Raw genomic sequence first — 21,529 nt, 5'->3', positions numbered from 1 at the left:
AATAACCAAGACATGTTTCTAGAGTTACTCTTTACTTGAATCTCTGCCTGGAAATACCCCACCTAATAAACAGGGACTTGGACATGAGGAGGAGCAATGTTCTCCAGACTCAGGCCTGCTTCACTGGACCTCAACACAACCATTTCATCTGTTCAGCCGACAGGCCAAATCAAGTGGTCTTTATTAAAGTTGCTTTGATGGATTTGCCCCCGGCCTCCCCCACCATGATCTATTGCCTGTCCAACCCTTGGAGGTCGTAATAAACTTGTTTAGCAATGGCACCACTACATGCAAGCTGAGCATATGTGTGTGTGTGTGTGTGTGTGTGTGTGTGTGGGTGTATTATCCACTGTGCCTATCTTTTGGCTCATGCAGTATGTCATGTCTTAGGCGTATTGTTAAGACTATTGTGTTATAGATGCAAGTGGCTCCAGGCACTGTGCCCACTTTTGGTGATATTTGTAATTTTCTCACCAATTGTAGCATGATTGCAACAATATCAGATTCAATGAATATCATGCACGGGAAAGAGACTTTTACCTCTTTTGTTTCAATTTTTTTTAAATTTTGAAACGAAGGCATTTTTTTCTTCTTTGCCATATTTTAGACTGGCTCTAATTAGCAGACACTTGGAACATAGTTCATTTTAACTCAGGTCTCATTTATTGTTGTAAGACAAGGTCGGGAGTTGAGTTTGGTTTGGGACATGAAACCTTCAAATGATATGATTTTTCTCAGTAAATGAAGCACGCATATTAGGAGACTTTGTAGACACAGCCAGCGATGGCTTGCGTGTCATCCACCATTTAGTAGTTGCTGCTGTCCCTGAGGTGCACCAGGAAATCCAGCTTGTTGTTACTAGAAGTGAAATTCAGCTGCTTGCTAAAGGCCACCACAATGTCCAATTTTATTGGATGATTCATCAGATCAATGGCTGGGAGCTCTAGCTTGTTGGAGATTTATATAGCTTACATGTTAAGAAGTACCTGACACTGTGGATAAAAAAAAACATATATGAAAAAAAATGTGAACATTTTATTTAAATTTTTGGTCCCAGATGCTAATGTGAACTGTTTCTTGTAAATCCCACTAGTGCATGATGTACTTTTATGAGGCAAAATTATCATAAGTTTCATGAGGAGTGTTCCTATAAAAATTTGGGATCCTTTTGGAGGATGCAGCAAAATCCGTTAGTATTGCTTATTCTGTTTTATTTTACTAATGGCAGAAAACCATTGATTCACTGATGGTTATCTTATGTTATACTTTGCATGAATTGAACTAGAGTTTTGGCTTTTATCGTCTGGTGACAAAACTGAATTAAAACAACTGTTCTATGTTAGCATAGAAAAAAAATATTGAAAGGTTAGATGTACAGTAACAAAAATACCAAGATGTGTCAGTAAAGTTTTATGGGAAATAAAGGTTTTGTGAAATGATTATTTAGTTTATTTAACTTTCTGTACACCTGCACTAAACAATACAAAAAAGAAATAGCTGTTTACACATTTTAAAAAATGTATTAATAGAAATGACACTTTATTAGTTTCAATATTTTAATACAAAAATAGGCATTGTAAAAAGAAACATTGTATCTTGGTTTGATTAAATTCAATTATAGTCTCATGTAAGAACATAATATGGGCAGCTGTGTTTGTTTGTTTTTTTTTTGTTTGTTCCTCTGCCAATGCCCTTCATCTCAGTGCTAAGCTAAAGTATTGGTACTTTCATGAATACATGTGGCTGGCTCTCACTTTCAAATTCACTAAAGTATTTTTTACGGGTTTGAACATGTCACTGGAAACCACTTGAGCACATCTCCAACTCATCTGGAGACCAGCAGGGCTGGCTTGAAGATTTTCCCAAAGTACACAGTCTGTTTTGTTGGCTATCATTCATTATATTGTTCAGAGGTCAATCCAGTCACTACATCAGAAGTTTGCTGGGCGCACCATCATTGTTGTCATGGTAGCCATCAGATTTGGACCTTTCCAGTAATACCATTTAATGCCGTTAAAGCGAACCACACTGGATGAGCTGGGGTAATATATGCCATTCAGGTTGGATGGACCGCAAGCCTCAAACCACCAGCCTGTGGAAAAAATATGTCAGATGTGTCAAGGCAGAAGTTGAATTGATTACACAGCTGTAACTTTATATTGGTGCAGAGGAAAAGTTGGAGTTGGACTAAGAATGCATAGAAAATTGGATAGCAGAAGCTAGGAGATGTTGTGTACCTCCAGATGCAAGCTGTGCACAATTACAGGTGCAGAGGTCATTGTCTCTGTCCTTGGTACTAAACATGGTGCCAGTATGGGTGAGGCTGTTGGTCTGCCCAGCTGTGCCACTGAGGTAGTCAGCATGAAGGCTGGATTTGAGACAAGAGATAAAAATATTTCAGGTACTTCTACCTGAAGTCTTTACCAGGTATCTTTACTAGATAAGAGCTCCAAATGAGAGGGAGTGATTACTCCACAAAAAACGCTTTAAGATTCTTTTTCCTCATATTTCCTAGTACCATCAGTTGGAAAAGTAATGAAATGGGTAAAACCTTTAAATTTGCTTAATTGGGGCTGCCTTTTAGTAAACATGACAAGTGGTTTGTTTGTTTGTTTTCCGCTCATTCTCTTTTGCGTCCATGCATTCCTGATATTGGAGTTAAATTTTGGCAAAGAGCCAAATAAGGAAGGCTCAAATATACATTTCTCTTTCAGCTTCACTTTGTTATTGGGCCTGTGCAGAGGGATGTATGTTTTTAAAAAATGCTGAGCCGTATTACAGCATTAAATAGAAATTCATTTTGCAATAAATCTTATATGTAATATATTTATGGACACCTGTAAGCCATTTGATGCTCATAACATTTTTAGAATATGAACAATACTTTTGTTACAATGTACAATTTCCCCAAGGTTTCCATTGTTGCCAAATTATTATATAAACCAAGATGGGGAAAAAAAGTCATTTATTTCTCAATGGTGTGCTTTGTGAAATAGCCCAAACAGTCAAAGATAAATCTCTTTCTAAAACAAACGGATTCACTGCCATGGATTGCCTGTTGTGTGACTCAGGCTGTCAGAGGGTGGCATTGTCTGAACTACACATTGTGAATGGCATTTTGCACAATATCTTGTCTTACAGTATTGAGACTCTGTTGTGATTTTTCACCATCCTTTCAGTGAAGGGCTGAGTGGATAATTCATGTGATTATTGTGCTCTCTCAACGCCTATACCTGGTGCATATCTATTTTTCACCTAATTGTATCTATTGTACTGTGCACTGACATACTTATCACTGTCTTCTTGATGTATGTTGGTATCTTAATAGGGAATTAATTTCCCTCTTGAGGATTAATAAAGTGCATCCTCTCCTATCCTATTCTATCCTATCACTCAATTATTTTCATGCAACAACTCACAGAGATTGTGTTTGTGTTTATTTTTTGTTTGTCTGTCTGTGCGTCTGTACTGGTTTGAAGGGAGAGGGCAAAAAGGTCAACCATCTTTTATGACCTCTCCTCAACTCTGTCATTCTGTCTGCTTAGCACTGGATTATCCCCAGAGCAAAGTGACCCCCTCCCTATTTAGGGGTCACCATGTCTGTGATGACTAAATGAAGACCTCGTCTTGAATTTGTAAGTTCATGGACCGGGGCAACACAAACATGAAGGGAATCAAAAAGAGAAATACAAATGACAAAAATAATGATGGCACTGGAAAATGACTAGAATAATACTTGGAGAGTGTTTTGTATGATGTTTTCTCACTCCATTATGATGTCTCTGGTAAAAAAAAATAAAAAAAATTGCGAGGCTGGAATCCAGGCTATGGAACATTTTTTCCGCCCTTATACTCCCTGACACATTTGCATTAGCTGTAACTTCCAGGAAAATGTCCAGTTAACCATCCTAGCAGTGCCACAGACCACAAGACTAAAGGCTAATCCCTTTCAAGGTGACTGTGTTTTTTTATTGTTATTGTATCAGTAATGATAAATATACTGTTACACGAACGCGAATGTTTACAATTGGTTTTACTAAAAGAATAGCTATTCTTGGCCACCTCTAAGGGGAAAAGGAAGGAAAAGGATCTGTCAGTATGATGATTAATGTATGAATAATGTTACTGAGATTTAGGTGAAGACCTCAACGTTGCTCTGGGGAGCACACTAGTTGCAGCTGAGGAGAAGGATTGCCTTGGCTGGCTGACTGACTGCACAGCACCATAGCTCTGGGGTGGGAGTTCTAATATAACCCAGAGTAGAAGCCAGCATGCTAGTAAAAACTGGTACATGTTGAACTTGTTACACTGAGCATGATCTCAGGGGTAGCGAGCTACAAAGTTGATTATATTCATTCAGGTGCCTCACCTCACACGGTGTAGCCTGCAGCAAAGTTAGTAAATGTTGAGTTTCATCATACTAATTATGTGAAACAATCTCAGGCATATACAATTTGCTGCACTATTAGGGATGTGGAAAGGATTATCTGCCATTTCTCAGAGCATCAGTCTAAATAAACTTTTACAAAACAGAAAATTTCTGTGAATTTTGATGACATGAAAGCTGACGATTGTGGACAGAATTTTATTTCTGTCTTTTTTAGGGGAGCATGCAATCTTATCCCCGAGGATAACCTTGTTTAGTGACAGCATGTTTGCCATGGAGCTGAGTTTCAGTTGTTGGTTCCCGAAGGGGCAGGCATTGCTGAGTGTTATTGTTATATTTCGATGAATGTGGTTCCCTTTTGGGAATTCTCAGGGGCACCAGCAGCCACAATGTTGGAGGGAAAAATGGAAGCAGGCAAAAGTGGCTGTGTGCTCTGCACTGAGCTTATTTAGTTGAAAGGTATTCTTCAAAAATGGTTCTATGTGTTCCTTAATTTTAGGGCTCGGGGATAAAACAAATGGAAGTAAGAAAAAAAGAAAGACAAAATTTTAACTACTGATAATGGTTTGTAATTTTTATGCTAAAAACTGTATTACACCCAGAGGGAAGGGTGTAATCTCAAGGTGTTGATCCATTGCAATTAAACTCAAATGATGGCTCTTAATAAAACACTTTAATTAACTCATATTCATTCTTCATAGTCTTATGCCAAATACTTTTATAATTGGATGATACTTTTTATGATTGAAAAAGTTACAATAATTAAATTAGATGTTGTTCGGTCACCTGTAGTTGTTGTCCTCTCCATCTATGTAGAAGCGATCATATTGTGAGAAAGCTTCATTCCCCTCTCTGTCTTTTAACTGGACATGCAGGCTGTATTCCTGGAAACTAGTCAGCTTGTGGATGATATCATTCCCCAGCCAGTGTTCCCCTGATGGATCTCCAAAGCCCTGGATTAGACAGAGAGACAGAGAAACAATAGATTCCCAAAATATTCATATATGGTGGCGATTTTTGCCAGGGCCCTGTCAAGCGTTTGTGGACTTAAATGAAAATGGATCTCAGCTCAAGAGGTTGTATCATTATGATGGCTTGAGAATTTCCAATGAATTTATGAAATGAAATACTTCACTCCCAGAGCAAGTTGTCAGTCAACTGAAACTTAATTTACCTTAATATTCCATCAGTGATCCATCTATGTGTGCTACGTATATACCAGTCACATCTGGATTTGAGTGTCTTCAGTAAATTAAAAAAATATTGCAAATATGAAACTGATTGATCACTAATACAGAGTACAGCGGCCAGGGAATACATTTTATGATATTCAGTGATGTGCAAGTGCTGCAAATCGAATCCAGATCCTTCCCTATGGGGCACAAAGGTCACAAAATGGTCTGATGAGAATGGAGATGAGAAAAATGTGACTGTTGCAATCACCGGGGGCCCCATAGACAGACTTTTGTTCTTTATATCTTCTTCTTCTCCGTTCTGCTTTTCCCTTCAAGGGTCGCCACAGCGAATCAGTTGCCTCCATCTAACCCTGTCTTCTGCATCCTCTTCTCTCACACCAACTACCTTCATGTCCTCTTTCACTACATCCATATACCTCTTTTTTGGTCTTCATCTAGGCCTCCTGCCTGGCAGTTCAAAACTCAGCATCTTTCTACCATTATCTTCATTATCTCTTCTCTGGACATGTCCAAACCATCTCAGTCTGGCCTCTCTGACTTTATCTCCAAAACCTCAAACATGTGCTGTCCCTCTGATGTACTCATTCCTGATCCTATCCTTTCTGGTCACTCCCAGAGAGAACCTCAGCATCTTCATCTCTGCTACATCCAGCTGTCTCCTGTCTTTTCCTCAGTGACACTGTCTCTAGACCAAACAACATTGCTGGTCTCACCACAGTTTTGTACACCTTTCATTTCATTTTAGCTGAAACTCTTCTATCACACATCACACCTGACACTTTTCTCCACCCGTACCATCCTGCCTGTACATGCTTATTCACCTCTTTTCCACACTCTCCATTGCTCTGGACTGTTGACCTAAGTTCTTAAAATCCTACACATTTTGATCTCTTCTCCCTGTAACCTCACTCTTCCACTTGGGTCCCTCTCTTTCACAAACATTTACTCTGTCTTACTGCGGCTAGCCTTCATTCCTCTCCTTTCCAGGACAAACCTCCACCTCTCTAGCGTCTCCTCCACCTGTTCCCTGCTCTCACTGCAGATTCCTGTCTAACCTTGTCTGTCAGCCTGTCCATCGTCATAGAAAACAGGAAGGGGCTCAGAGCTGATCCCTGATGCAGTCCCACCTCCACCTTGAACTCCTCTGTCATACCTACAGCACACCTCACCACTGTCTTACAGGCCTCTTACATGTCCTGCACCATTCTATCATATTGCTCTGCCACTCCAGACTTCCTCATACAATACCGAAGTTCCTTTCTGGGTACCCTGTCATAAGCTTTCTCCAGATCTACAAAAACACAATGCAGCTCCCTCTGGCCTTCTCTGTACTTGTCTATCAACATCCTCAAAACAAATACTGCATCTGTAGTACTCTTTTTTGGCATGAAACCATACTGCTGCTCACAAATGCTCACTTATGCCCTTAGTCTAGCGTCAACTACTCTTTCTCATGACTTCAGTGTATTGCTCATCAGCTTTATTCCTCTTTAGTTGCCACAACTCAGGTATATAATCAGGACTAAGTGCCTTTCCACTCTTTATCCTCTTCAATACCCTCCTCACTTCATCCTGACTAATCTTTGCTACTTCCTGGTCCACAACAGCCACCTCTTCTGGTCTTTGTTCTCGCTCATTTTTCTCGTTCATCAACTCTTCAAAGTTCTGAGAAATTACTTTATATGACCTTATAAATCAACTGCTATATCAAATGAAAAGAGATACAGTGCACCACATGGGCATGATGGCTATAACCGACAAAAAGGGTCAATATAGTGAAAATATGGTAACAACCATCGTTCTTTTCCAAGAGTAGGCAATTCAGAGGCCTGGGGATACTTTAATGACACAAAGTGAATGTGAGGGATTGAGTTATGTGGATGAGTATGAACCATTGAAAATGATTACTTGTCAATAGTTACGTTATTAAGGTGAAAAAGGTCTTGTCAAGTTTGCTGAATATAAATCATAACAATTATTGTTTAGCAAAACTTTTATAGTGTTATAGTATAGACTTTTTAAATGAAAAACAACATTTGCCTCAAGAGAAAACATTTGGTAACAATGTCGAGGTAGAATTGCCTTTAACCAGCAGAAACCTCATGCATGGTGGTTGACTATCTGCCTTGACTGGATCAGATGGATGAATAGGTCAAGAGACAGAGAGAGCACAGCAGCAGTAATATCAATACATAAGTGAGACCAAATGTAAAACATAACCTTTACTTATTGTTTGAGCAGTAGACCTGGGTGCAACATTTGATCAACACAACAGTCTCTGAGATTATCAAAGGAGTACTGGGGCAGTGAAGTATTTCATGTTTTATTTGCCAAATCCAGGGCCCCAGTACTCCCACAGCCCAACTAGAACCAAATATTTGTCATCCACTTGTAAAAATATTGTTCCTTCTGTGGCTCTTTTCCCCCTCATGTCTGCTTGCAGCCTCTGCATTTTATTTCCGATCCAAGCTGAGGAAATTGATTTGTTGGCGTGGGTGGAAGACAAATTGCTACTCCGCTGAGTCCCAAACTAGCCTGACTCATTTGTCCTCATTGTAATTGAACACAGTCGAGAAAAGCTTGAGCGCATAGGTTTTTCTCTATTGTGCAAACTGAATATTGATTCTATTGTGAAAACTATGCAGTGAGAAAAAAGAAAAAAGAAAATCAGAATCAGATAAAAAGTATCATCAAAATGTGAGACCAAATATAACACAAGCCAGAGGTGTTACATCTCTCCAGTGGTCACTTGTAAGGTATTGTGTTATATACATTTCAAAGTAATGCTACCTCTACTGCAAATCACTAATTTCACTGCACAGCAAACATATTGCAATCTTTAAAACAGATGCAAACAGTATTGGGCCAATAAACAACATGACATGCGTCTGTGCATGGGTGTATGTATATGTGTGGGAGTGTGAGGGAAGAAGGAGAAAGAGCAGGTGCAATAAGATATTGGCTGAAGTGAACAAGAGGGCATCCAAATTCAATATTCTCAAGTCACTTGATCCAGAGCAGCCAATATCCTATATGCTTATCCATGCCAGAACACCCATGGATCGTTTTTGAACATCCAGTCTAGTCCATACCTCCTATATAGATAATGATGCACCCAGATGACAAATTTAAATGGTACTTCAAAATGTAAGGCTGTGTGTTTGAACCTGACCCAGGCATTGTGTTATCCAACGGCGATTAATAAATAATCTGACCAGAAACAACCCTTGAAAAGAATAACAAAATGAACAATAACAAAATTAGGACTCTTCTCAAGAACTGATAAAGAGGTGTGCAAAGATGCACGCCTATTGAACTAAATGGATGGATCAAAACAACAGCGTATCAGAATAAAATAATTGAATTTGAATTGTGACATGCAAAGTATGTAGTAATTGACAATTTGCTGTAATGAGAGAGATGTTGTTGATTTAGGGGACAGGAACTTCACAAGCCAATGGCTTCTACCCGTCAACCCTTTTTTTTTTTTTTTCGGGTGATGTTGCCGATGTTTCAAAAATGATGAATGTAAAATCTGTTGTAATAACATGCCTGGAAAGAAGAAAATAAACTGAATAAATAAATAAATATTTAGGTTTTCTCCTCTATCAAGTTGCAATGCCTCAATGTAATATTTCATTATGGAATGGTAATCACAGATAAAATAATATTAAGATTATGAAAGTCGGACACTGTGCATCTCTTTAAGATCTGGATAAATGAATGCACTGCCATACTACACATGGATATATGACATAATGGACAATTCCAACAAATTCTCTCATATTTGGCAACCATTTTTGGATCACTTTGTTCAGTACAATAATGACTAAGACCAAAAAAAAAGTAACAATGTGGCATCCACTTTTTTTTCAGTTATTACTGGTCTTAAGAACTTATTAATGATGTAGCAGTGCAATTCATCGTCTTGTTTTAGTATGCTCTACTTTTATTTTTTTCTTTGTTGTTATAATTTTCCAATATGTGTTCTTATGCTTCATGAATAAAAAGTATTATTAAAAAATGATGCAACCTAACCATACATTTAACACAATTCACCATTTTGTAGTCTCTCCACCCACGATGGAAGTCCACAGAGCCATTTATTCGATGCTGCAGCACCGTCCACCCACCACCTCTTGTCTTCATGTCACAGAACACCTGTGGAAATGTAGGCACATGTAGTGGACACTTTTATTCTTTGATGCTCTAAACTAGAATATTTTGAGTAACAACAAATTGAGTCTGAATTGTTAAAGTATATAGCATTTTTGTTAAATAATTGATTAATTTATCCCCAATGACAATTTTTGTCTAAATCTTCTACCAGTATATGGTATGATTACGTTAGCATGTGGATATATATATTATTGACACCATTATTTTAAGACTTCTCGTCAATATCTCGCCTATCGACATGTATATTATGCTTGATACTGAGAGCAGTGCAGTGTCAGCCAAATAAATTTGATTTCTTATCTTAAAGCACTTAGAAGTGGAAATGTTGGAGAAGAGTGTGGAAAAATTACAAAAAAAACCTGACAAAATGACATTGAGAAAAAAATAAACATTATAGTCTCTGTTATTTGAGGGGTGCTTATAAACGTTTGAAATTGGAAGCAGAGGGTGAATTGTCATGCAATGAGATGAACCAAGAGGGACTGAAATACCATATCTAGCTATTAAACTGGATATATCTTCCCATCCCTCTGGTACTGTAATTAAATAACCATGAACATGTCCCTAAATAGGTGGTAAGATTGTATTTTTGTTACTAAAATTATATTTAGTTAAACAAGTGGATTCAGTGTGCATTCTTCTGTAGAGCAGGGCGGTACTTTGTCAGTTTTCTTAGGAACAATGTTTGAATCACAATGAGGTCACCTTAAATTTCACATATTTTCAGTGACATTTCTCTTTAAATAACAATCACCCAAACTTCCATTGAGATTAAATTGCACATGAAACACAATTTATTTGTTTGGACATTCCTTTAATTTTGTCCTGCAAACAGCCACCCTGACCTGCCTGAAAATGCACGCAGTATAGGGGTCTCTCTATTTCGACGTCTAAACTAGCCATTTTCTGCTGGGAATGAAATGAGCGTTTCCAGTTCTTACTCAGAATAGGAAGCTAAATCATGGTGAAAAAGCACTCATGTCATTTACCACAGAAAACAGGGCAGAAGGATAATTCTCTGTGATTATTCTGTGGCATATTAAGCTCAATGTTCTGGCTTTAAATGTGGCACACTTAAATTTAGAATGTGAACACAATGACAGATGGGGTCACAAGGCAGCTATCTAAAATTCTTATTATTATTAGTAGTAGTAGTAGTAGTAATAGTAGTAGTAGTAGTAGATTATTATTATTATTATTATTATTATTAGTAGTAGTAGTAGTAGTAGTAGTAGTAGTAGTAGTAGTAGTAGTAGTAGTAGTAGTAGTAGTAGAAGTGGTGGTAGTATTGTTGTTGTTATTATTGTTGTTATTGTTGTTGTCAGTTAGGGCCAAGCCTATTAGATCCATGCATGAATCCATGCATCCATACAAGTTAAGCTTACAATTTGATTAATGGAAAAGAAAAAAAAAAAGTAGGACTTACTGGGGACAAGATAGATATTTGTTGATGTCAACATGTGTTTAGTTCAAATCATAACCACACATTACAGAGAATCTGATCCAAACTATAAACTATATAACTATCACTGTCCACAATCTTGATTAATAAAAGCTAGATTGATGAATACCTCTCATGTTGGTGGTCTGTATTATATCTGTGTGTGCATATAGACTGAAAGCTAATGAGTAATGAGTAATGAGTTTGGGACTGGTAGTTTCCAAAAGTGGAAATGTTCATAGGCTAAAACTGGCAGGAAACACATGGCACCAACACTCAACACCTGGCTGCCTTGCCTACAGGAATTGAGATGAACAGTAGAAAATAATACAAATTAGCTAACTAGACTAAAAATGACAGTTTTGGTGTCGTCTGTCTTCTTATAGTGAAGTCTGAGAGGTGATATCCCAACAGAGAAGCAAGAGTCCTGGTTGGTGCCTCAGTTGACCTAGTCAAGACCAGTTGGAAGAATTTCATGTTTTTTCTGACTTTAAATTGAACACCTCTCTCATTTTAAATTATGCAGGCCATGCATGTCTTGTTACTTGTTATTTGAGCTCTCAGTACCACAGCCTGACATTTCCATTAACATTATATAACAGTAACACCTCCAAATTACCAGTTTGCCCTCTTACTGTTTACTGTGGTCCAACGTTAACGATAAGCTGTCTACATTTCATTATATAGTGTGAGTCTTTGCACCCTGTAGTTCGTGACTGAGCATTACATTATGAAGAGGCTAAACAGAGTGAAGCTGTTCCAGAGCTAATTATGGACAGGTGAATAAAACGGCTTGCATAAACTTTTATGTCACAATTTGTTCTATGATATTTGCAAGAAAAGGCCGATGACCTTTAAAGTATGTTACCTTGACTGTCTGCGTGGAGTTGGGGAGGTGTATTCTATATGTTCCACTCTCTGCTGCTCCAGAACGTCGGATGTCCGCACAATCTCTGAACTTAAGTGGCTCCTCCTTTGGGACATTTGAAATTTCTGCAGGAACATTCAGGCATTCACAGATGTCAGCCTTATGGGATTTTCACATAACATCTTAAACCCATATGTATTATTTTAATGTCAGTTTTGAGCTTTGACTTAATCCTGCAATATTTGTGTGGCATGTGTTCATGTAGTACATCTCAAAATGAGTCACAAGCCGCTATATGAATATACCTTAATGAAATCAATAAAAATAACTAAAGATATGGTGCCTTTTTTGCACAGAAAAATACTTTAAAAGAGTATATAAATGTTCATTTTTATTTATTTTTCAAAATACTATTTTTTCATTTAAATGCATCCTTCTTTTACTAAGTGGTGATAATTGTAACATTAGCTTCCTGAAAGATGAAAAATGTTACCATTGCAGTGATTGACCATAGTCAGCAGTTGCTGAACACTGTGTGTGAGCTTGGCCTGCTGTCTCTGTAGTAATGTGCTGTTGAGCTTGGAGCTGCCCAGTTCACCCTGGAGCTGGCTAACAAGTCGACTCTGCCTCTCCACAAGCTCTTGAAGCTTCACTTTGTCACTTTCCAAGCCCTGCAGCTCCAATCCATACCGAGCCTCCAAAGCTAAGAGCCTCTGTTCCAGAAAGCTATAAAAAAATAAAAAAAAGTTTGTAAGTGTTGACATTTTTCAAATCAAATCTTCAAAGTGGAATGGTGGCAAAGTATAGATCTGAATACATGATATGATATTAATTTAGAAGATGGTTAAATTTATAAGTGTATTTTCAGGTAGATAACCCCTCAGTTCAGGCTACACTTTCCACATTGGAAGGTCCACACACTGACTTTTTTTCTTCAGGGTCGAGTGAATAATATCAGCACAGGAGTAATCTAATACAGCAGTATGCCAAGACCTATATTGCAGCAGCATTCACATCTTAGGATGTGCCTGCATCCTAAGACTCTCAGTCATTGTCATGAGACAACAATCTGACCATGTATGTGAGTATGTGTTTATGCAAGTGCCACATCTCTGAATGAAGGTCATAAATTACAACAGCTTGATTTTTTATGACTTTTACTAGCAACTGTGCAGCAGCTTTTTATTGAACCCAACAGCAAGGTTAAGCTACTTTATAGTCCTGTGCACACACAACCACTGCACTAGATGCATCTCCTGCTTCATGCAGCAGCTCACTATATAGCCAGAAAGGAAAGCTGGAAAAATCTAAAGCATTATTAATATTTTTTTTACTTTACTTCTGCATAGTAGACAAAGCAAGGTTGCACATTGTTCTATATTACTATGTTCTACAATACTTGACTTGACTCTAGAAGGAGTCATGCTATTCCCTCTTTGTGTGTGTGTGTGTGTGTGTGCGTGCGTGCGTGCGTGCGTGTGTGTGTGTGTGAGAGAGAGAGAGAGAGAGAGAGAATAGAGAAAAAGAGAAAGAGAAAATAGCCTGATAAATCTTCTTTCCCTTTATTCTGCTTTAAGCAGGCTGCAAACCCAGTATAACCTTTGCTTCATGTCTCCTGATTACCCATGTGAAGACATATTCATTTATTTCTTTTTAAATTTATTTCCATGTCAAAGCCATGTCACTGTCTCGAAAGATGAGGGCCAAAGGGTAGAGCAGGGCCAAACAGGACTGGATTAACAGGTGTTGGAGCTTGGGTCACTGTGTTCTCCCAATCAAAAATGAATTTACTGAAAAACAGTGAGACACTCCTACACACTGTATGTCAAGCCCTGCCGCCCTAAGTTTGACCTTGTGTTTCCAGAAAGAACAAGGGAAACCCCTCCTAACATGCTCTGCCTAATCGGTGGTACAAATAATCCTACACAATGTGATTTATGTTCCTATAAAGTGTGTTCTCTTTCTGATCTTGTGGAGTCTTTCAGCATATTTTTTCTGTATATGTCCACCCCTCTACCTTATATACAGTATATGTATATGTGTGTGTGTGTGGGGGGGGGGGGTCAAGGTTTTCCTGAAAAATAAAATTAAAAATCAGGAACAGGAAGCAGCCACTCCTGAAAGGCTTTGTTTTCACTTATATGATTTGGTCTGTCAAGACAGAGTGAATTATTGTGCAATGGGCTTTCAGCTACATTTGGTGAAAATTTCAAATCTTCTTCCATACTTCTAGTCTTACACAACCAGACAATTCTATGTCAATGCCACATTATAACCACTGCAGAAACTGCACCATATCAAATAGCAGTATGCTTGTATACCACCGCAAGGTTGTCAACACACCGAGATCATGCTTGAATAAACATTTTTCCATAGGAGCTGCCTTTGGTTCATTTGGTTTTGAGTAAAAGAAATGGTGAAGTGCGGAAGAAAAAAAACAGTATTGTTACCAACCATGACTAAAGCCTACAATAATTTCTGTATCAACAGTTAATGACTGTGTGATGTCTGTGAGGGTGAAATCATGTAAAGGAATAACCTTGTAATGCCCATGGACGAGAGTGAAAGAGAGGACTTGAATTGATGTAACAGGTCTTTAAAAGTACCTTGATACAGTGTTACCATTGAGTGTGGGCTCACCTGTTTTTATCGCTGAGGCGTGATATCTCCTGGTTCTGGAGAAGAATATGTTTTTCTAGTTGGTTGGTGAAGAGTGAGTACTCAAGCAGCTGGATCTCCAGGCGGCTTGTCTGGTTCAACACCTATTGATTGATTGTAAAAAGAAAAACAAATAAAAGAAAATCTCTGCCACATTTTGTACCTATAGGAAGAGATGAGGGTAATTAGTGATTAAAAGTGTGCCAATTAGCTGAATACAGTCAAAGCATAGTTAACAGTAAACAATGTCACTCAGCACACCATCAGGCTCATACTCCAAATGTAAGTCCTTCATTTCACACTGGTAACTGTAGCAGTAGTCATCTCACACACACAGGTGCTTTTTTTTTTTTTTAGATTAAACAAAAGCTTGAACAAAGTGGGCCAAATATCTGAATGGGGTGTAGCTTCTTGTCATCTTTCATAAAAGAAAAATAAAGCAGAGACTAAAACAACCTGACCTGCAACAGCAACTCCGTGTCATGATTGAAGACACATCTGTGTTGTGCTACTGAGCTTTATCTTTTAATTGGCTTGTCAGATATGTGGCTGAACGTATTTGAAAATCAGAATCAGATATAAGTTGTTTGAAAACCTTTAGGTGTATTTTCTCAGGATGTCAGAGCCTATTCATTAAGTGCTTCGCAAGGGACGTCATTTGTTTTTGCATGGGTGACTACCCCACAGTTATTTATTTAGACTGGCTGCAGACAAGTTATCTCAGGCTCGCTCAGATGCATCCTGATTGCTCACCTGGGTCTCAACGTCTGTCAGTTTTCGGGTTTGCTCGGCTGATTGGCTGAGGAGGTTCGTTCCCATTTCCAGCATGGCAGCTGTGTGCGTGTCCACTGCTTTTCTTTTCATTTCCTCCATTCCAGAGCGTACATTTTCTTGGATGAAGGTCTCCAGCTGTAGGGAGAAAAAACAGACTCTGAGAATAATATTCAGAGTGTCAGAGTCCCTGCTTTCATTTGATGTTAATAACATTTTAAGAGATATATCACTGACACAGCTGGCGGCACGGAGGCGCAGTGGGTAGCGCTGTTGCCGCACAGCAAGACGGTTCCGGGTTTAGGTTCCGCTCTGTGTAGAGTTTGCGTGTTTTCCCTGTGTGTGGGTGGGTTCTCTCCGGGTTCTCCAGCTTTTTCCCCACATCCAAAAACATGTGCTTCCGGTTAATTGGCCGGTCCCAAATTGACCATAGGAATGACTGTGTGTGTGTGTGTGTGTGTGTGTGTGTGTGTGTGTGTGTGTGTGTGTGTGTGTGTGTGTGTGTGTGTGTGTGTGTGTGTGTGTGTGTGTGTGTGTGTGTGTGTGTGTGTGTGTGTGGCTCCGCAGTGCACTGGCGTCACGCCCGGAGTTTCCCCGCCTCACGCCCCAAGACAAGCTGGGATAGGCTCCAGCTCCTCCCGATCGGCGCAAACGAATGAAGCTGGTTGAGAAAATGAATGAATGAACACTGACAGCTTGATGCAGAATGAAGTCCTTTTTACAGTTTTAGCATCCTGAGAGCGCATGCTGTATCTCACCAACTATGTTCATCAATATATCTGCACAACCCTTTAAATTCAATACAAATATTAATGTATGTTGTGTGTCGAAAAATAGTAAAAATTACCACTTATTGCAGGAGTAATATGAATTGAAAGATATCCATCCTGCTTCAGAATAGATTTTCATATAAGTATGCTCAGTTTAAGTTAATGATATGTAATTTAAAGTAATTATGCTTTTCCTGTTGTGGGTGACACATTCAATTCAATGATGGGTAGGCAAATAGCTGCATACTGAAATGAAGTACCATATTGAGCAATATTCATGACTTTCTAATGCTGAGATAAGATCTCACTATACTGGTAAAACAACATGATTGCAAAATTCCAATGCAAAGGACATAAACCATCCAAACAAAAAACAAAGAGATCTAAAGTAGTACTATGGTTATTTATTTTTAAATAAATCACATATCAGTGGATTGGGATGATAATAATCTAGCTTTTCCTATTTTATATCCACAATACAAAACAGTGAACCAATAAATTAATAGAAATGAATCACCAATTAAATTGTTTGCCTCGTTGTAATTGTTCTCTCTTTTTTTCTTACCTCTTGATATTTATCACCATGTCCTCATTCATTCATATTATCCTTTTTGCTCTTGGTCTGTTCATCTCTGTCTCTCATTCTACTACAAGAAAGTGGAGAGACCATCATAAATCTGATTGTAACAACAGTTATTACCAACTTAATGAAAGCCAAACTCTAAGGAAGAACGCAAGATTTATGCACCATAATCAGCCCAAAGTTCTATAATAAAGCCTTCTGTATTCTAATGATCTTGACTCTGACTTCCACCCCCAACCACACTCACTGCAGCTGTGTCACAAGCTACAGCATGCAGCCAGATAAATCACATCTGGGAAGTAGTATATTTCTATTTGTTTGTGTCTAAGTGCACTGTAGAGATCTGAAATGAGAAAATTGCTGGTTGTATCACATGATATCTAATTGTACAGCCAGTAGACATATTTGCTCTCAATTATAGCAAGTAAGGAAAAAGGAAACTTATCTTCCTAGTTCTCTGCCTGGTTAGGCAGCAGATAATGATGGACTGAGGCCCATTAGGCTGGCTGTGGAGGGAACAATAATGTTCACTCTATGCCTCCATGAAAAAATATGATCAAATTGATTTGTCTGTGCAACACCAGGTGGATCCACTATCACCAGAGTTACCTGTAAATGAATGGTCAGCACTTTGTTTTGGAGGTTATTTTTAGAGTAACCAGGGCATAGTTACTATATCGATGGAAACATTATAAACAGATTGTAAATAGATAAATGGAATCTTCTCTTTTTTTTATTTTTAATGTAATGCTACATTTGATATACTGTATTTGGGGTATGGTCTGGATAGATATTTTTGGTTTGATGTGATGTTTAATAGATGTGGTGAATGCTTTGTTTCCCCCTTAGCACCACCATGAGGTTGATATTTGAATGCAACATCTGGGCAGATAAAGGCTATGATTTTCAGATTTTATGTAGTTGTGTCTCCCTCAGGGTGAGTTGTATTAAAATTGCTGATCGCTTATCTTTCCATCTAATTTCATCATTATTGCCTCACCTGATATTTTGGTTTATGGCTAAGCTTATAAGTCTAAGAGTCTCATCTATCCACTTCATTGCAGTAATAATTTGCTAGTTATCATGCTAACAACGGAATCTGCAACTTTACTATTGATACCAAGTTGCATTTAAATTTAATACTATACCACAAACAAAGTTAAAGGTCATAGTCTTACATGTCAAGATGGCCAGGGTTTTGGGAAATATGGGACAATACAGAAAAGTTGATAATTAGTAGTGTGGATAAGATGTTGTTTGAAAATGTAATAATATTAAAAATGTAGTAATATTAGTGTAATATTACCTTAATGAAATATTATTGGGTCAGACAGATGAAATGCTTCATGTATCACGGCATAGAATTTCTATTGCATCAGTCAAACAGTGTCTTAGAAGTAGGGTCACATCTCTTAAAAGATCTCTTAAGATTATGGATGGGGAGTTATGTTGGGGTTAGATTTTGGAAACACCAAAGAAGGAATGTATAATATTAGTGCCGTTCTGTTGCACTCATCCACTTGGAGATTCCCCTGCAGAAAATGCTGGATTAGTTTACTGGGCTTGTGTTCTCTTTCAAGAGGTCGAGTTTTAAGGCTTACAGTTCGAGTCATACTGTCCCAGGGGAGCTTTGAGTTGGAGCATATGATATTTCACTGACACAGAAATCACAGTTTTCTCCCTAGGCTTATGCAGATATGTTTAATGAGTCCAACAAGGTGCTAAAAGACATTTTCCATCGGGTTCAGGGGTCATTATAACATTGCACATATCTATAAGTGCTCCCTTGGGTTTTCTAATGTTTATTTGGAAAGCTCACCTACAGTGTGATCATTTCTCTCTGACATAGTGGGGGTAACTTGTTGAAAGGTTGGATCCTTGTGTTCATTACAGACATTTAGTGGTGGAAGTTTGGCAACAGAGGAAGATGTGTGTCAGAATGTTTTTCCACAAATGATGGGGCTTTAAGCTGTATCTCCTTCAAGACAGCTCATATCACAGCTGGTAGGAAGGCAGGAAGAGAGTTGAACAGAGTAAGAATATTCCTGACAGAATATGACCAAAATATAAATAATACATGATGGTTTCACATTCTACAATTTTGTCCATGCTTGTCAAACCACATGCATGAATAAATCACTTCACACCTGAGGGAACATGTGTGCCCTCTCACTATGTCTTCTCAAACGCTTTAAAGGTGGTCTCATGAGATGTTTTCAACATGCAATAGGTTTATAGTTTATAGAATGAGCATCAGAGTTTGCATCAGGTAATTGAGTTTATGTTCCTTAACATGACTCTGAGTTCATTGTAATACAGCATTAGGTAAATTAGAAGAAATTACACAAGCTCACAAGTCAATGTTTGAGTAGACTTACATACATCATCCTTCAGGTGCACAACAGAATGGAGTGGGGGGGGGGGAGTACTGCCAGGTGACTTTGACATCCTACAGGTGGGAGCCTGCATCCCATAGATAAGATCTATGTCACTGGGTCTCGGAGACTGTCATTTTGACTTAATCTCTTAGACCACATATATCTGCAACTCCCTACCAGCCATTCAGAACCAAAGAATATTCTTCGATTAGAGGCAAAATATGTCCCCACCTATGTATTTCAACAAGCTCACTTGAAAAGTCTCACACTGTCACACTGTCACCAACTCCACCCACTGCGTGTCAATCAAGCGCCCAACCAATCATGGCGCATCTGCCAGAAGGAATCACATGAAAAATATGGCGTAAGGCATCTGCTATGTTGAAGAAATAACTATACACGGACTTCCCAGTTGACATAATTTTAGAGTGTCATACATGCTCCAACAATTTTCATGTTTTTGAGCAGAGTCCAAACAGCAGGACCAAGACAGAAAATGGCAACAAATTGTGAGTGAAACTAGCTGGCCAGCACGAGCAGTCTGTCCAGCAATGGTTTTCGTTTGGAATGGGTCATTCGATGCAGTATCCAAAATGCTCCTCGGGCATCAGACAAAAATGGTCTTGGAGTAACTACATACAGTTATATATATATATATATATATATATATATATATATATATATATATATATATATATATATATATATATATATATATATATATATATATATATATATATATAGGGAGTTTTGATTTCCCCGTGGTCACATTCACTTGTACACTGGGATTTGTCATGGAGCCAGTTACACACATCGAAGCAGCCAGGAAATCCAGCAAAGTGCTGAATCTATCAGTTTATTAGTCAACAGATATCATTACACTGAATCAGAATACTATATTTCCCCCTTCAGCATTTTCCTGAAATGTGACGTACAAAAAAAAGGACAGAAAGTTGGAGTGAGCAATAAGTGAGCAATAAGAGCACCATACCTTCTGCAACCATAGGGTGTTATTCTCCATAGCACTCTCCAGACTCTCGAGCTTCCTTTCCTTCCAGGACATCCTCTCCTTTTGGACCTTTCCTACGTTATGTTGACTTCTATCCGATTGTAGATCAGGGGGCGAGTCCCTCTGGAGGGTGTTGGTGACCTGGAAGTCATTTAATGGGTGGCAGTGCTCCATCTCAGGGAGAATGAAAGTATAGCTGCAGAGGCCATGCTCCACATGGTGCTGTTGCCGCTCAGAGCTCATAGCAATGGCCACCAAATACGCCAGAGAGGTTAGGGTCAGGGCCAACAGGCGGCTCATGTCAGGAGAGACAAATACAGAAACCACAGGTGGTTTATGTGAGGTTTCACTGTTGAGCATTAATCTCTGCTTTTCCCCCAACTCTTTTGTTAAAACAACTCAAAATTCACCTGTCCAAAGTCTGCTGTCTGTTTTATCACTCTCTCTCTATTCCACCTTTGACATATCCTCCGTCTTGCTGATGAATTCAGATGTCTTCTTCAGTCCAGTTTTGCTGTTCCTAATGAACAGCAGAATGAAAATCACAATTTAAACTTGGATTGTGTCTTATTGTTTCTTAGATTCATGCCCTCAGGCAGTGCATGGATTTAAGTCCAGAAAAGCAACAGCAGCAGACTTCCTCCCCCACCATTTATCTTTCTTCTGAAAAGTTGCTTTCCTCGCTGCCTTCTTGTCAAACTGCTGAACTCCAGAAGAGGGAAGAGGTAAGAGGAGGAGCACTGTGGAGGGTGGTCCATTTGAGGATGTTGGCTGAAGTGGTAAAGCTCTTCAGGCAGACAGAAAGAGACCGAGAGAGAAACAGAGAGAGAGACACAGAGAAATACAGAGAGAGAGAGAGAGAGAGAGAGAGAGAGAGAGAGAGAGAGAGAGAGAGAGAGAGAGAGAGAGGGAGGTGTACTTCTTTACAACACACACAGAGACACATACATACAGTGCCTTGCACAAGTTTTGGCCCCCCATAAGAACTTTTTTGAAATTTTGCCACATTTCAGGCTTCAAACTTAAAGGAAACAAACAGAAAACATTTTTCATGAATCAGCAACGTGTGAGACACAATCCTGAAGTGGAACCACATTTATTCAACATTTTATATTGTGTTTAAAAATAAAAAACTGAAAAGTAGGATGTGCAAAAGTGATTAAACATTTCATTCTTTCATTCATCTTCCAAACTGCTTTGTCCGCCGTAGTGGGTCAAGGGGAGCTGTAGCCTATCCCAGCCATCTTAGGGCGTGAGGCAGGGCAAACTCCAAGTGCGCCGCCAGTGCG

General features: G+C 38.7%; 1 protein-coding gene across 2 annotated transcripts; it reads right to left on the bottom strand.

Annotated features, from left to right (window-relative positions):
• Positions 1–1,589: 1,589 nt before the first annotated feature.
• Positions 1,590–20,950, bottom strand: angpt2b (angiopoietin 2b). 2 transcript variants are annotated; one of them, XM_068333256.1, is made up of 10 exons: positions 20,890–20,950; positions 20,223–20,760; positions 15,483–15,638; positions 14,712–14,833; positions 12,565–12,797; positions 12,072–12,196; positions 9,643–9,744; positions 5,174–5,340; positions 2,238–2,368; positions 1,590–2,092 (listed from the first exon to the last, which is right to left on the bottom strand). In XM_068333256.1, the coding sequence occupies exons 2-10, from the start codon at positions 20,598–20,600 to the stop codon at positions 1,932–1,934; spliced, it is 1,575 nt and encodes a 524-aa protein (XP_068189357.1). In that variant the 5' UTR covers positions 20,601–20,760; positions 20,890–20,950; the 3' UTR covers positions 1,590–1,931. The 2 variants fall into 2 exon arrangements, with proteins under 2 accessions (XP_068189357.1, XP_068189358.1); XM_068333257.1 differs by having other exon boundaries at positions 20,223–20,919.
• Between the last annotated feature and the right edge of the window lie 579 nt (positions 20,951–21,529).

Source organism: Antennarius striatus, chromosome 14, assembly GCF_040054535.1.
Source record: "Antennarius striatus isolate MH-2024 chromosome 14, ASM4005453v1, whole genome shotgun sequence".
In the NCBI taxonomy this organism is placed as follows: Eukaryota; Metazoa; Chordata; class Actinopteri; order Lophiiformes; family Antennariidae; genus Antennarius; species Antennarius striatus.
The sequence above is the reverse complement of the archived record's forward strand: the minus strand, read 5'-3'. Positions and strand labels throughout refer to the sequence as shown.

Excerpts from the sequence above, each read along its gene's own strand:
- angpt2b (XM_068333256.1), bottom strand. The coding sequence starts at position 20,600 with ATGCTCAACAGTGAAACCTCACATAAACCACCTGTGGTTTCTGTATTT. Across the intron at positions 12,197-12,564 it reads TATGGTCAATCACTGCAATG|AAATTTCAAATGTCCCAAAG; the intron begins GTAACATTTTTC and ends ATGTTCCTGCAG. Across the intron at positions 9,745-12,071 it reads ACTCCACGCAGACAGTCAAG|GTGTTCTGTGACATGAAGAC; the intron begins GTAACATACTTT and ends ACATTTCCACAG.